Consider the following 18,128-nt stretch of genomic DNA (forward strand, 5'->3'; position numbering starts at 1 on the left):
TGAAAACACGAATTTGGAATCTGTGCGCGTTAAAGGAAATGGTTAAAATAAAAAAAAAAAAAAAAAATTGTCACGTCGTTGCATACCGCACTTACTATACCGTTTACATACCGATTAATTAGCTGCAAGTCTATTGAATTTCTCATCGTTTAATAGTACTCTTACATCACTAAAAATTCGACGCTATGAAAACGAAATACCCGATACCTGATAGAAAGAACGCTTCGCTGGAAAACAAGGATGACTTTTTGTATTGTACATTGTGTATTGAATTATTAGTTTCGCGTAACTTATTACGATACAACGATCATTGTAATATTATATCGAATTTATAGAAATAACGACATAACGTTTAATTGTCGGATTATATACGGTATAAAAATTATATAACCACATGTATAAGTATACCTGACTCTGGAAAAATTTTATTTCAAAATATCTTCTTTCAATTCTTTCATCATACAATGTGATATGATAAAAAGCAAATATATGATAATAAATGCTTTATTATAAATATTTTATATGTAACTTTTATAAACAACTTAGAATCATATGATATCTAGCAATTTTTATCAATTTGTTGTATCGTCGTACGAATTTATAACGCGTGATAAAATTTATTAATATCGCGCGATCAATCAAAAATTATACTTGTCTTTTAATTTATTTACCATCAAATATATATTTATAATATATGTTCATGTTCGCGTTGAAATCTTCTTATGATAGATAACATATGCCACTTCATCTTCGACGATAAGTTGCTCATAAAACCTTTGGATGAGGTGGGTTGAAATTTTGTTGGTTATAAATCCGTAGTTATTGCCTGGATTTCTCATTAACCGTGAAGAATACTCACACGATATCACCAAGTTAGAAATTAAGCAGCACTGGTTGCAATGGAACTGAAATATCGTTGTAGAGAATTAAGCGTGTAATCGACACCTACGTATTCGAGTGACTGAATCGTTACTTTTTCACATTCACAATTTTATACATACTGTGGCTCACGAAAGTATGCATTATGCGAAACTTTGAAATCTCTTAAGTATATTCATTTGCAAAGTGAGAAATCCAACATATTTATTATTTCTAACCGAAATTTGTATTATTTCGTGCTTATTTCGTATTATTTATAGTTTGTGCTCGCTATTCATTTGCAGATTAGTTTACAGCTAGTTACAATAAATAGTAACTAGAAGATAGTTCTAGATACAATCGATAGATTTAATCGATAGGTTTAGCATGTTCTTTTGTTTTTATCCCTAGTCCATGTAAGAAAGTGCAATAAAGATTTTTCGGCTCAGAACCGTGTGATAGATTTGTGATACAATGAATAAAATAATAGCTATTGCGATCCTACCTCTGAATACAGAAGTAACAACATTATTTTACGAGAAATGTTCGATTCCTGATATCGACGAACGATTGAAAACCATATTTACGTCCCAAAAGAAACAAAAATCCGCCCTCAAGCACGAGAAGTATTAAGTACTATGAGAATGAATGTAATAAAAGGCAGGTATGTTAAAAACTAGCAGTCTCTTTGCTTTCAGTAACATTTCTATCGAATCGTATTTCCGTCTATGAACTTTGACGATACAAAAGTTGTCATAAATACTTTTATTATTAATTTATTTGGTCGAGAAATTCGGCCATTCAGGCAGTTTAGAACGGTCAAAGGCATAAATCTTCAACCGTATTATTGCGCATTATGTTGTTATTATCTGTAGTTAAGGAATAAGTATAATATCGTAAAACGTATGATTATCCCGTGGACAAAAGTATAAGTGGTCATGGTACGTCGCCTGTCATTACGTTTCGACGTTCAATTATCTTTTAAGACTTGATCGTTATTTGCATCGAAACACAAGGCTGGAAATGTTTAATTATCATCTTTATCTTTTCTTTTCGCGGAAATTGCCATTAAAGTAATTGGCAAAATAGGCAACTGATAGTTGTGCAGCGTATAAGCATACATAATGCTATACTTAATATATATATATGTAGCCTTTATTATTCCCTTTAACGTGTTAAACGTTTTAACATTTAGTTCCCTACACGCACTCAGAGGTGTAGTCGTAACAATTAACAAAATTTCTAATTTTTAATGAAAAGTCACTTTCTGACTTTCTGATTTTCAATTTAAAGTCGGTTTTCTAGTTTCGATGTAAAATCAGTTTTTGTTTTTCAATGTCGTTTTGTAATAGCTTTTAAATATTGGATATGGCTCTAGGTTGTAAATCACTAATGATAGAAATGAAGGAAAGTTTCAAGACTGTTACGTAAATTTCTTATTCGCTTGATTCATCTGCATATAAATATACAGACGTATACATAGAGATTCGCACTGAAACGCATTTTCTTCTTTACGGAACAAATTTACGTACAAGTTTTTTATACGTACTGTATAACTGTATAACGTGCGTAAATAATAGAAATGTCACGTTTGATCCATATGATGTTTTAATAAATTGTATCAACTATCTGATATTTATAAATAATAAAAGATATACGTGATAAAACAAATTTATCTATTAGTATATCGTATTAAATGGAATCATTTAGGTACGAATCCGTAGTATACGGTACATACGGTGATTGTACATATTTCATACAAATTATTTGTGCACGATGCAAAACAAATCGCCTGTCGATATAGAAATCATTAAAATAAACGGTATATATATAACGTGTCTGTGTGTGCATGTGTTTTGCGAATGCCCGGTGTACTCGTCAAATACTTTTCTTCGAATACTTATCTTTATATAATTTTAAATAGAATCTCTCAAATCTTTCAAAACTATAAACATATTAGTATCATATTATTATGATCATAATATGCTATAGAAAACTGGCACCGACGAAGAGAAACTTATACGTACAGGAAACGTAAACGAACAAGGAAAGATCGCAAGAAGTAATCTCTAGAGAGTAAAATGCGGAATTTATCGGAATTCTATTTAATCGACGAGAAAACTCGCTCTAATTCACGAGAAAAGTCATTAAGAGCGGTTATTGTATCATAGAACAAATGACACGTAATAACGACCCAAGAAACCCAAAATTTTAACTCTTGAACTACTCGTTCGTACTCACCGTTGTTTGGTACTCTTCGCTCGTGAGAAGATTTTCGTCCTCCAACCACTTTACAGTTAATAAAAGTTCAAGTAACTGTTCGTAAGGTCATTTAAAATATCGCTATAATTTCTCGGTCTCCGTGATGGATTCGATCCGCACTACCGCCACAGGTAAGACCCGGCTAGTTTTTGTGAAGCGCGCCGTCAAAATCAGTCATTCACCGGCAACATATTTAAAAAGCTATATTGGAAGCCTACACATACGAAGATTAAAGAAACAGGCATTGGTTCTTTCAACAGGATCGAGTGTCCGCATACGAAGTGAAATTACAGAGTAAACCCCGCTAAGAATCGTTTTGATAATCCTAATGTTTGAACTTGAAACTCTTCTGGTTTCAACGACCTGATTCTCCTGTACAATGTGTACAAATTTCCGATAAAAACAACGATCCTAAAAAATAACCATTGATTGGCATCGCCTGGAATTGAAACATTCGTACGGTTTTAAAAGTGCCTCTTATCACTTTGCCGATAAATGATGGAAAAGTTGTTGAAAATAAATGAAAGCATGAAAGTATGCACGATAGTGAGATACGACTCACCTAACACGTTACGTTTCATCTTCTTTCTTTCCGGCTATTGAGTCTATTTCGAACTAATGAAAAAGTTATTTGTTAAATGGACTGAAGTTTGGAATCGAGCAAAACCAAAGTACCATAAAATCATCGCTTTGCGCATTTGGAGGCGAACATGTGTACCGATTGTACATTCGATAACAACTTGGTGGTATTCGGTTTAAAAATAGGAATGATATAAAATACATGCCTGTACATACATGTATATTTATATGAAGTAATTATCGGAATGTAATTAGCGGAAAAAATCAAAGTAAAGAGATATTACTATTGTAGTCTGACAGTAATCAGAACAATTACGATTCTTTTCTGTCGCAGCTGTGAACTCTGATGTTGGTCATCATAAGATTAGTTCATTTTCTTACAGCCGGAGAAATATTTATGCCAAGCATCTTACGTTATAGTTAACATTCAATTCGCGATAAATGTCTCCATTGAATCGGTTATCAAAAATATCAAGCTGATGTGGAATCGAATAATAGCATTTCAGTGAAAGCGAAATTACATTCTCGTCACTCCGATAGTTGAAAACATTTTTTGTATGTATTAATAGACAACAGTGAAATCGGATTGGACCGATTCTTGCACACGCGTGTGGGTGCAAAGTGGATGTTGGTGCGTAGCAATGATATCATGCTATTTTTGTTTTGTTCGATTCCAAACTTTAGTCGATTTATTACGTGACTTTCACATTACTGTCTTCTATCAATCACCAAGCGCGGATTATTACGCGCGTTGCGACTGCTATTTTTTATTTCCATTTTAATCTAAATAATTTTTTTTTAAATAAATAATTTTTACATTTTTCCTCTGTTGTAAAGAATGTGAGATACGATGTTTGCGAAGTAACATTGTCTACCAATCGTTTTGAACAGTAAATTTTCGATAAACTCCATGAAGAATTCGGATGTCGTTTACTGCACCTAAGGCCGACTGCGCGCGGTGATGGTGACCAGTCCTCTTAAGTAGAGTCATGATGCAAATGGTTTAATTATTTTGCAAATGGCGCGATATCCGAAAAGAAGAAAGATGAAATGGAACGTGTTAGGAGAGTGGCGTCACTATCATATTCGTATATTTCGATTCATTTTTAACAATTTCTTTACCATTTTCGGCAAAATGACGTGGACATTTCTTGTTCCTTGACAAATACTCTTAAAGATACAGCATGAATTTTTCAACTGCAGACGATGTGAACAAATATCTCAATCGAAACAACGTCTCTTCTTTATACACTTTATACACAGTAGAACGACCTATGGTAAAGCGGTTTTAAAGAAAGCTTAACATGACATAGTCGTGAAAGAGCGTACGAGCATCGTCAAAATCTTTAAAAGACGCCTTCCTATACACTTTACACTTTATTTCATTATATCTATACACTTTCTTTTATTAGGTTTACTAAAACCTCTCTACGAGGTTTATACGACCGACAACTTGGTCGTGTCCTAAGACACTTATATTGCGCTCAACGAGAAGAGGTTTTGCGTTGAATGGAATGAAATCTTTGCATTTTCGCAACCTATCAATCGATATAAGTCATGGTGTAGCGAACAATTCCAAAAGACATGGTTCGGGCCCGCAATGTGCGATTCACAAGATTCGGTAACATTTCGGTCTACTTATAATGTCTACTCGTAGTAACGAGACTGTAAAGCTATAACGATCGACTCTACATCTGTTTATGGTGACTGTAGCTTATCTTCGCAAATCTTTTTCTCCAAAACCACGGTTTATCGGTAACTTTATCCATACAGGAAGCGTTAACTTTCTTCAGACCTTTGGCCTTGGTTGTGCTGTGTGGTATTAGCGTCAGCACTATATTTATATATTTCTGGAAAATTAATAAAGGGTATTGACGAGTTATTATTCGATTTGAATAACGTAGCATTTTTGGCTAACTCGTTTACTTTTTTATTCCCCTGTGGGTCGATTCGTATAAATTCAATCGTCATTGTTATTTGCGCTTTTCTGTTTAAATCGAAAATATTTGTGTGTCAAAAGTGATGAACGTGGACTCGTTTCAATATCTATTTTGGTACTCGTAAGATTGTTTAGGACAGACAGATTGATTCTCAGTATATCATTTCTCAACAACATACATATAGAACATATCTCAAGTTAATCAGACGAAGATGTGACTAAAATTTGTTAGCAATCGTTAAAGTTAAAAGTCTTGTATATACGTATAATATTAGTAAAGTCGGAGTGACTCTAAGAGAATAAGTACTTTGAAATTATATTAGTTAAGATTAATTAGTGGAATGTCGAGTACTTCGTTTAACGCAATGCGTTCCAGGCTCTTTATTAGTGAAATACTTAAATCGTGGCAAATACAGGCGCATCCTATTGATTTCGAATTACGAAATAGCTCCATCCGTATAGATCTTAATCGAGTTGAATTTACCTATCGTGTTTAACAGCGTAACGCTTGCATCTTTTAATTCCCCTAGAGATTTACCTGTTTCCGTACTAATTGGAACTGTGCAGAAAAGTTCGTTGCAATCTTCGTTGTAATATGTCGAACTGTTGTTTAATATGCAGTTATTTTTAATCGGTACGAAACCATCTTCTCTAACACAATGAATTAGTCTCTATCTTTTATTTTTCTTCGATCTATAGTCTTTCGATCAATTTGGAAGATTCTTTTTCCAACCAGACAAACTAAGTACAATGAACTTGTTAAATAAAAGATCTGCTCCATAACGCAGCTGTTTTTGACACTCGTAAATGCCAATCTTTCTATAACATGTTAGCTTAAATTTCAATGTTGTGCGATATTCCAGGATAGCTGTAATAAAAGATAAAGTCGTCCTGAATTTTTCTATTTGTAATTTTGTTACTAATTTATATTCTAACAAGTTAATGACCACATATTCGTAAGCGACTATATGTGCATATGTAAAATATATCCGATGACAATATTATTTTGAACATATTTCAAATTAATCAGACAAAGATGTGACTAAAATATGTTAGCAATTGTTAAAGTTAAAATCTCTGAAATTACTGCCACTTATTTTGTATATCGTCTTATATATATATATATATATATCGTATAATATATACTTGTATACATGCTCCCAATACGAACAAACTTCGCATTTCCATTCACGTTCAGTTTCATAGTTCTTGTACTTGTACCAGTGTCTATGAAAGCGAATCCAGTCAGATATTTTTCATACGAAAATTCTTACGTGTAATTGTAATACAAATTAACGTATAGTTACACTCATTCGTCTGAACGGTTTTGCGGCAATATCAGCACTTTCTTTGCCACGCTTGACGTTTGTTAGAATTCATAAATTAATTGAGAAAGCGTGTGGATAAAATCACTGGCAAATAATCCATGCTTCTGTAGAGTCATCATGCGTATAACGTTAAATAAATTAAAGATTCGACTTCTTTAAGTTTTAAAGCAACAGCAAATTTATTCCATAATCGTAAATAGGATTTTATTAATAGCGCCGGTGAGAATTTTTTTAACACGATCGAAGTATCGCTAACTGAAACATGTTGCAAACTGAAAAATACCGAAGTTGAAACAACCGGAGAAGAGCTTTTGTTCAACTCGCAGAATTCACAAAGGACGTAAAAAGAAGAATGTTTTACGCTTATCCAGACAAGAAACGTGGAATAAGGACCGGTATAATGAGCTATACGAAGTTTTGTGTGGTCTACGAATGTTGCTAAGTAAGGGATTGATTCACGGGCAGCTATAATACCGCCAAACCAAAGCCCTAATAGATTCAGGTCAATGCCACTACCGTTCTTCGAAGTCGTTCATTATGTGAGAAGAGAAGGCCCCGTTCTCATGCCACACAGGTTGTAATACCTGCGCGGCAGGCTGGACCGAGAGATTCGCAACGAGCGCGTAGACATATTCCACTCTGTTCAATATCTAACCGAAACACGTTTTAAACAAAACCGCCGCCTCATTTCCGGGTCAATTTATTCGACGACCTGCACGGATTAAATATTTTCGAGACCTTTGAATTACCTGCTATAGAAATTTCAGGTTCCATAGCCAGCTAAATGCATCGCAGCAAACCGATAAAGCTATCGCAAAATGTTATTTTCCATATCTTCCGTTTCTTTATATCTTTCTGTATATCTTCCGTATATTTATCCGTATATTTGTCTGTACATCTTTTCATATGTCTTCAAGTTTTATACTTTGCGCCTCGTTTTTCTTTTTACTAGTTTCAGCCTACTGCAACTTTTCAGGCATTATATTTGGGCTTCAAAAAAAGAAAAAAAGAAAAAAAAAGAAAGAAAGAAAATGATACCTGCGCAGGTAAATATGAAGTTCATAAATAAGGAATATCTAAGAAACGATGATATTCCAACATTACCATGATAATTAAAAGAATCAATAATTTTTTGTGCGTGTTTACGAAGCAAAAATTACTACGAAAGAAATGTTGTGCAATAAACTTTGAACGAAAGAGTTACGAAATTCGTGTTACAGCAACTACAAAAAGTGTTTATACATATCCTTATTTCCCAATGAAGCGTTCCTTTTTTATCAGGTTCCACACTTCGTCATCGTAGTGTAGAACGCTTGTAGTAAATGTGGAAGTATTACCAAACTAATTAATTCTTTAGTAAATACATTTTTTATCCACTGTAACGCATTAATCTTCTCGACCGAATTTTAATCAAGCATGCGGTTGATCAGTGCGTGAAAATTATTTAAAAAACCGTATCTTTCCTCAATATCAGACCACGTAACTAAAATGAAAAACGTAGACAAAAAGCGGACGCACATGGAAGGTAAACTAGAAAAACGACCTGTTCAAAGTTCTCGTTATATTTGGTTATTTACAAACGTTTCCTCGACCGTTTCAGGATTAATCATAAAAATCGCGACAGAAGGAAAGAAGCTACAAACGTTCTAGAAACTACTCTATTCTTTATACCAAATGTGCAAATGTTCGACCTCGTATCGAAACCAAACGTTTATTCCTCCGATTCAATTCGAATCGAATGGAACAACATGTTAGGATAACGCTTATTTTATCCTTTCTCACGCATACGTACATACGTATGCGCGCACTCTTATCTTTCTAAGCTCACTTTATTCCTCGCATGTTCTTCCTCCAACTGCTTCGGTAGATACCACGCGATAGGTCTCAATAATCTAACGCGCTGTGTAGAAATTCTTATCGAAAGAAAAAGACGAAGGTGAGTAATCGAAACGCGAGTGATATTGAACGAAAGACTCGAAGCAGGAAGAAAGAGAGGAAGAGAGCGGGAGGGGGAAGAAGGGAAAGAGAGAGAGAGAGAGAGAGAAGGAGGGAGAGAAAAAAAGTGAGAGAGACAGAAAGAGAGGCTTGTATTCGCCACTGGCAGGACCCTTTCCAAAGTTAATGATTCGATCATTGCGACGGGTGGTAGCAGGGTGGTGGAAACGAATGGCGTGGGTCGAAGTAGTAGGAGAAGTGCCAGAGAAGTGCAGGAGAGGATCAGACCGCGCAAGAAAGTAAGCCCGATCTCAGTTCGAACGGTTCACCGCGATCGGCTCACTCCGTCTTTGGTTTTACCGGTTCGCTGCGCGCTACTCGATCGCACACGAAGATCCTTCCGGTACTTTGTTGACCGACCAACGACGTCTCCGTGGATATGCCGCTCCGCTTCCGGCGCTTCTGCCCGCTGCCTCTTCCAACGCGCGGAAGTCCTTTGACACCCCTGATGCACATAGCTGGTGGCTCGAGTTACGCTGTAAAATCATTCGTTGACTTCGCGTTGCCAACTATTTTGAAACGTACGTATGTCAAATGACTGTTAGGTCTCCGCTACTACAATACGGCTTTTCGCCTCTTTCACCATTGTCTGGCTCATCTTCGGATAATACCAAGATCTTCGTTGTATATTTTAGAGATCCTTTTGTGCGTTTCACCTTTAAATGTTGCAACATGCAGCGGCGGTAAGAAGCGAGTTTAAAATTGATACATTTGAGTTTTGTACTACATTTTTTCCCACTATTCTGTGCTATATTCTGTGTTATATTTATTCGTTGCTCTTGCTAAATGTAGATCCATTTTGTAGAATTATAACAGCGTATGTAGGAGTTAAAATTTTAGCTTGTGATTAAATAGCAGTTAGGAATCATGTTTGAGAATACTGGTGAAAATTCCGGCGATTCGTTTGATGACTACTAATAGTAAATTTTTATATGCGACGTTTGAAGCGGTAAATACAGTTACTCGCGTTTATTTTAATCCATCGAGGGGCAAACGGTGAGAGAATTTACAAAAGTTGCACACAAGCAACATCGTTGAAAGATATACACGCATATAGAATATAGTATGTAGTAACTCATTGTTTTATCAAGGTGCTAAAAATACGCCAGTAGAAAGAAATAGTGATTGAAAGAGGTATTAAGCGAATAATTGGAATTTCTTTTTATAATCACAGCTTAAAATGTAAGTATTTAAAAAACCAAATTTGACGATGTAAATTAACTAAGAAAAATTGCAAATGTAACGTTACTTCAAAGTAAAACAAAATGAAGATATTTAAATCGTACTGTTGTAAAAATTCTAGCAATTTGTTTGAAGTTCACCTATATAAACAGTAAATTTTCATATGTTACGGTTGAAGTGACAAACACACGATAATTCGCATTTATTTTCAAGTAAATTATCAAAATGAAAATATTTAGGTTTTTCTTAGAACCTTTTCTATTATTACTTAATTATTATTCAATTTTATATACATAGGAGAAATTTAAGGATGTTATAAGGAGATTTATATTTATTGCATATTGTTTACACGTGGCTTGTATCGAGTAATTTTATAATGCAATTAAGACTCTGCACCTTTTCTTTTGTATATTGTGACATAAAAATCGCTGTTACGAAGAGAATAGAATTTAGTGAAACAAAAAAAAATTCGAAATAAGAAGAGGTCCGTATTATCGTGCCGTTGAATATAAATTTTGTTTTGGATTACAAGATCTAGAAACAAAAGAGCTATAAGTAGATTTCTAACGCTATTTCTTTTAACCTTCAGCTAGAGCTACACACAAAGATCAACTTTTTGATAATGTCCTTTGCTATACATATATGAACGTGCTCCCTACCGTCTTTCCATTGTATTGTAACGCTTTAAGAGCGAGGATCTGGATCAGCATACACTATACCTGTACTTATACCTATACTTATTTCAATATATTTTTCTATTACAAATTCATCCACTCGTTCCTCTATCAGTCAATCTCAATAAAGCAGACAAATGGTTTGAAGATCGATTTGTAAAATGAATACCGTGTGTGTGTGTGTGTGTGTGTGTGTGTGTGTGTGTGTGTGTGTATAAGGTATCAGATTAACATGAAACAATCATAAGCATTTATGTAAAATAGGAGTATTTCAGAAATACGAGGAATCCATTTAATTTCTTTCTTTTTGGCTATCGCGAACCACAGTGAAGCTGTACTACGATAATTGAACCGGTTTTGTAAAATACCTCTTACCTACTTCTTTAGTGATTTTAAATGATCGAAGGTTCTTACATTACACAAATGGGCTCGTTAAGATACAAAGGATTCTTTTTCCAGCTTCTTTTCCGATTGAAATCACAATACGTACAAGTTATTTTACGATATTTATGTGATATTAATAAAGGGGAAGCAAATATTTCTCGGAGATTGAATATAATAGCAATCGTATGGAGACGCGTGAAACTACATTGGATTTTAATTCAGAAAAGCTGCGTGGTAACGATATTAAATATGTGATAAGTAGAAGGAGGATTTTTGTGCATTTGTGGGCAATTTGAAGGTGTGAAAATGAACATAATGTACACAGGGTATCTGGTAACTGGTAATACAAACAGCCAAGTGGTAATTCTACGTGAAAAAATAAATGGAAAAGAAAGAATAAAATTTCTTCGTTTGAGACTTCACATACATGTACGTACGTATGTACATACTTGATTTCCAGGCTTTATTTTTACAAAAACGAAGCCTTCAACGAACAAATTTTATTCTTTCTTTTCCATTTATTTTTTTCGTGCGGTATCATCCCCCGATAGCTTGTACTACCAGTTAACAGACACCCTGTATCTATAGATATACAGAGTGTCTCGCAACTCGTGAACAATCGACTTATTCGGCACGTAGAAATGAATCGAAAAAGAAAGAATAAAAGTTTTTCATATGACGTCCCGTTACTAAGATCAGGTTTGAAAATTTGACAAGTACATATAATTAAACTTGGCTAGTTGCAGAATGAACAGACGTAATTGATCGGCAGGAGACTGAACTACATGTGAAAATAAGTCAGAAATGTAGAATAAAATTTGTTTATACGATGGTTTGTTTTTGAAGAGGATAAATTTGAAAATGTATCATGCAGTAAATTTAATCTTTAATTAAAGATGTTCAGATTTAACTTTCTTGAATACCGGGCCTTAAACCGAAATAATACGGAATTTTAATTAAACTAAACGGAATAGCCTTCTCCTGATTGTTTGCTCATACTTTGCCGGCACTTGGCCAAGTTTGTCTACTTGACAGATTTTCAAACTCCATCTTCTGGAAAACGAGGCCACGCACGAACAAATTGTATTCTTTCTTTTTGGCTCAATTTTCATTGTAGAATTATCTCCGTGTCGATTGTCCGCGACTCGCAGGACACGCTGTGTATATGTGATGGATTATAAATTATAATCGCAACAAAGAATAAGAAAAACGAAGCTAACGGGCGATTTAGTTGTTTGTACACAAAATTTACGACGATGAAAAATCTCAATAGACAATTCAATAAAATAAATATCGAAGCAACAGATATACCAGTTTGATGCTAGATCGACGTTAATCCTGTTGTCCTCTTCGCTTGTACGTGACCCTAAATGCACGTTATATTTCAACAGATATCATTAAAATATACATAGTTTCGAAGTATCTGGTTTTACCATTCCATTGAATTTTTCTCTTTTCTTTTTTTTTTCTTTTTGTGTGTGTGTGTGTGTGTGTGTGTGTGTGCATTCTACTCTTTCTACGAATAGAATAGTTCGAGAACAGAAAAGACATCCGAAGAGATACAAACACGAAGAAGAAACGAGGACAGCAGGGTTGAAAGAGAAATAAATAATTTTCTATGAATTTTACGACGCGTTGAAGTATTTAGGATGAATACGAGGATGAAATTTTGACGTACGATTTCTATAATTCGACGACGCAATTACACACACAGAACACGAATCGATGAAACTCTGATCACGTACTTGGTAACAGAGGTCCAACGATATGCGTGATTAATATGCCAACACTTCGCTACATGGACTTGGTATTTGCACGGCAAATCCGAACGATTTGCGTATTTAGTAGCGAAACCCGAGTTACTAAAGTAGAAACATCCATCTGTTTATACAAAATGTCGCGTTACACTGTCGGCAATTTGTGCACTTAAGAATACGTTAGAATTTTGTAAATACAAATCGCGTGCTTTCGTGAACTGTTTGCGATCATTAACTGCGAATTTTTATGCAAATTCGTAATTTCGTAAACCTAATCAAGCGGATGGAATTTAAATAGAAATTTACTTCATCCATTGAATACTGTAACTACTGTACTTTGAATATTTCGTGTAATTTCACATGTCATGCGCATCTTTGCAATTTTATATTTCCTAAAAATGCATAAAACTCTGTCGAAATTGTATCCAGCAGTACCGCAATTATACCGAAATTAATGTGTATGTATATCACATACACACGCATATTTGTACGCTATTCATATGGTTTTTAACTACGGAACATTCAAAGTAGATATTATCGAGTAAGATATATTTAAATTTCCTTTAGCAATTTATGTTTTGTTTCATTAACAAAGGTGTAGAACAAAAAGTGTAGAATATTGTTGCTTTTATTTAATTAAAGTTATAATTAAAGCATTGTACTGAAAGTTATAAAGTATGTAAATATAGTCGTAAATAATTATATCTCGTCATCTTCATCGTCTTTAATAAATTCACAAAATTCTACTTATAGTATATTACATATATGAATATGTATTTGGGGTTAGGAAAAGATGTTATTCATTCTTTCCTACTCGTCTTCTCGTGTAGAATCACCCTCTAGTCGCTTGTACCACTACTTACCAAAGTATAGCTTAGTATCGATGGTATCGATTGCTTTATTTCGTGTATTTCGAGTTTGTCTATGACATAGTTTTCAGCTTCGTGTAAAATATATTTATAGTAATCTATGATTGGTCGTTATAACCGGATTTACAAGTAACATATTTATAACTTTCCCATTATTAATTAATCGAGTTATTCACAGGATAAAATAGTTAACTTTACTTTCGAAATTTGTCAAATTCTGGTGCCAAAGCAATTACTCTATTTATCGATACATATCGATATCTGATATAATTTCATCAATTTTTTTATATTTTTCGTTTCGCAGAGTTAACCGATTTAGCAAAGAACCGACTCAATTGTTTGTACAACACGCGTAACATATTAAATATTTGTAAGTTCGTATCAGTCTGTTAATTAGATTGCGGTACTTCATTCGATAGCTATTTTAACAAAGATCTATATTTGATTGTATCGTCCTTGTCCACAAAAATTAAAATCGCAAGCGTCAGAAAGCGTCTCTGGATATAAAAAGAATATAATAATCAGACTATAAATTTTTACGTAATTGTAAAAGACCTAAGGATAAATTTAACAAACTATTCGGAATATATTACTCTTCAAAGACAGAATGTCCCGTAGCATCGGGGGTTTCGATCTTTCTGCCAAGATCTGATTCTTCTAACCGTATCCATGAAAAATTGCGACATAAAATAATTTGCATAAAAATTCGCAGTCTGAAGATAATAGCTGTTCACTTTTCTTTCGTCTATACTGCCAGTGTATAATATGTCATGTTTGGAAAGTGTATTGACTTACTGGTATTCGTATCGGTATCAACCTTTCGAAAAAAAAAGTAAATGTAATTCGATTCGTCTTAAGCTCATCGCGTTTTGTTTCATCGAAGTTGAAATTCATTTCACTCGCCACCATGTTATTCAATATTACCGTTAATTTTTTCCGCAGAATGGTGGCTTTGGTGGTTACTTTTACCAGGATGTCTCGCATCTTGGACCAAGTACATCGAAGAGTACGACACTATCAGAGTTGCTAGATGCGATGTTCGTTGCGGTGGCAATTATCCTGATGAAGTAAGTATTCCAACGTGTAAATACTTTCTAGACATCGAATTTACTACTAATTTACTACTAATTTACTACTGCTAATACTAATATTCCCACTATTAATACAATTTAATACTCTGAACATTTCACAAACACAACTAATAGTACGCGTATCTGTACGCAATGGCAAATAATAAGAGAGCAACTTGGCGGGTACTGGAAAGCTTATGCGATAAATTGCCAAAAGCAGAACGAAATATTTGTATATGTTAAAGCCTGTTAAAATTTTAAGTTGTATCGAAGAAACAGGACTGTGGTATACAATTCAGAGTATAGACATATTTACAGAGATATTCAATCATCCATTGATACTTTATTCTCTGTATTTGTTGCTCTTAGAATTTGGTTGGTTCCAATCGAGTCGCTTCCGAGGGTCTGACGGCTTAAATCTTTTCAGCCTTTCGATCATTTGATTCTTGTTCGGTAGATTCGACGACGATATAAAGATGATAGAAAGAATAAGTTTTTAATCTGACAATGTGATCTGGCACGTGGAAATCTCCGACGATTATTTTTATCAATCGTCGTCTATCAACATCAACTGCCTCTATCGATCGTACGATCGATCGAAGATGTGAAAGTACCGCGGATGTCGCGCCGCATTGTCCGCGTATGTTGACATCGTTTGATTCTTACGTCCTATGTACGGCCAGTGTAATTGAATTATTCTATGCTAACAGGACCACGTGGCGACCGTACCTATACTCATGTAAGATACTTCACGTCTCTTCTATAAGGTCCAATTCCTGCTGAATCCAAAGTATCAAGCGTTTGAGCTTGATGCATAACGTAATACAAATACATACAATAGCTGATGAAAGTGTTGAAACATTTCGCACAGTTTATGAATGTATTTTGTGTATTACACGAAACTTTTTGAAATTTTAATGGCACTGTAATTACACACTGACTACAATACTCTGACTACAATAGCAAAATTTGAAGTTTAATTAGTAAATATGTATGGAAATTCTGTATTAGTTTGTAATCAAACATTCAACGTCATGCATTATAGTCACGATGTTAAAAAATTGTGCGACATATGAATGAAATTTTTTAAAGGATCGACATTGCTATCGATTTTCTTAATAAAGTGCAGCACAGCTGGTCAATGGCCCCAGATTATCCTCGTGGCGTAAGGATACATCCGCTCCTACATTACTTGCAAAAAGTAGGCCAATAAGTACGTTGACCAGTTCCTTCGATCGTTCGAATAATGTATATCCCTGTTACGGCAGCAGAATGCACGGCAGTCCTTTGGAGTCACAGTGAATTTATAGGCCTATAATTATAAGATATATAATTATGCAAACAATATAATATAAAATTGCACAACGTTGCCAAAATTGCTTTAATATGAAACCCGAGTCAATGATGTGATAATCATCTGCAGTACTGTATAAATAAAAAAGAAAAATCCATGGTTTGTGGGTTGGGCTAAATAATAACAGGCCGCCGCGCCGGCAAAGCTAGCGTAAAGTAATTTTCGATGCATCGATTAATCTATCGAACGTTGTATTCTAATTCATTTGGTAAAAAATGTATCTACCGTCATTGACAAATTCTTTACAGAACGAACGTTTTAAAGGTAAATCGTAAAATAAATCGTTAAATAATACACATAGTGTTAAACGTAAATTGCTCGATGATTTGAAATCTAAAGTGAAACTACGGTTATACGTATAAGAAAAAAATTGCTCGAAATGTTAACCTTAACAACTTACTACAAGGTCATCGAAATCCTGCGAGGTGTCTTCCGTTCTGCATAACTGGCAAAAAATTTATTTAAGAAACCACATCTCTTCTTTATGGGTTTGTTACCGTTCGACATAACTTCCGCAGCATCATAAACATATTTTATAGCTGATCCTATAATTATGTAAACAATGCGATAGAGAATTGCGCGATATCGTCAAAATTCATGGTAATTATGTAGGAGGTATGCTTGATCGATCTCAATGACGTTGATATATGTCGTCAAGGTCAGTGTTCCAAGTAATTCCACATATACAAAAATATGTACATTAGACATGAAAAAATAGAGATTGAAGTAAAGACTTATTTAATACGTGAGCCGCTTGTTTGATAAAACCGGTTAACTCCACAAAATAAAAAGTAGCGGAACGTGATGAAGTTATGTAAGATAAGCATCAATCGAGTGCTTTGGCATTAAAAAGTCCAAGAAAATTCAAAAACCGCTCTGGCCTGTTGTAAATTTCAATTGGTTTGAATAATATTATACAAAATTTTCTGTTAGATACGAAACTCTCAGATCTGAAGCCATTCCATTCCCATATTTCGTCTTTGTTCACTTTTGCTCTCAGCTTTCATCCTCTTCGCTTCCTTACATTCTAACGTATCTTCCAAAATCTCTTCCAATTCACATAATTGTTCAGTCCAAAAGTGTCCTCGGTTAACGATAGACTCAGATATTATGTTATAAAGATAGAAACATCGATGAAGTAGGATCATAGTAAGTATAAGCTATAAAACGTGATTGATTTACATAGATTTCTCATTCTCGCAGTCATTCAAACTCGACATACGCTAGGTTGTTACATATATATTTGAACTTACTCTTAATTATGCCTACTCTTTAGTTACTGCCTGCTTTAGTTATTTATTTAATTATTTAAATGTAATCTGATATTTCCATTACACATACTCTCTTTGGCTTTCCCATGTGTCTGTCTCCTCTATTCCCTTTTCCTCTCTTCCCCACCCACTCTCACACGCTCCTTCTTTCTTTCTAATTTCGTTAACCATTCTTTCATCTTTTCTTCGTCTCAACAATTTCCTCTAATGTTATGCCTCTGTCCTCGATTCCTCCACATTCTTTTCCACCCAGTGTTTCAACGTTCCCAATCCTCCTTCACATAAGACACACCACCTCCGTTCTTTTACCATACAATATCTGTTTGCCTCCTCTATACTTCTGCACCTAATCTTAGCAATTAGTTTCTCACTCGGTTGTCCCCTTTTTTCAAATAATCTGATAATCTACCCGATCTACGATATTTATATTTCCCATTATAACTCCATCTCTGAATCTAATTATATCGCGTTTGTAGTTGCACCTGCCTATCCCTCCTTGCCAACAGGCAACATTTCAATATAACTATATAATCGCAGAAAGATTTGTTCGCAGATTTGTGAAAGCCCAAGGCTGCGACTACTCGGAGAAACGATATTTTAATGTCT

General features: G+C 34.5%; 1 protein-coding gene across 2 annotated transcripts in view; it reads left to right on the forward strand.

Annotated features, from left to right (window-relative positions):
• Positions 1 to 9,144: 9,144 nt before the first annotated feature.
• The window catches only part of LOC132908992 (anosmin-1), a 35,051-nt gene continuing 26,067 nt past the window's right edge, over positions 9,145 to 18,128 (forward strand). The window contains exons 1-2 of one of the 2 annotated variants that reach the window (XM_060963542.1): positions 9,145 to 9,482; positions 14,770 to 14,894. In XM_060963542.1, coding sequence (XP_060819525.1) covers positions 9,341 to 9,482; positions 14,770 to 14,894 — 267 coding nt within the window. In that variant the 5' untranslated portion in view covers positions 9,145 to 9,340. The remainder of the gene's footprint in view (positions 9,483 to 14,769; positions 14,895 to 18,128) is intronic. The other variant, XM_060963541.1, reaches the window with a different exon arrangement.

The sequence above is a fragment of the Bombus pascuorum genome, chromosome 7, assembly GCF_905332965.1.
Source record: "Bombus pascuorum chromosome 7, iyBomPasc1.1, whole genome shotgun sequence".
Classification (NCBI taxonomy): Eukaryota; Metazoa; Arthropoda; class Insecta; order Hymenoptera; family Apidae; genus Bombus; species Bombus pascuorum.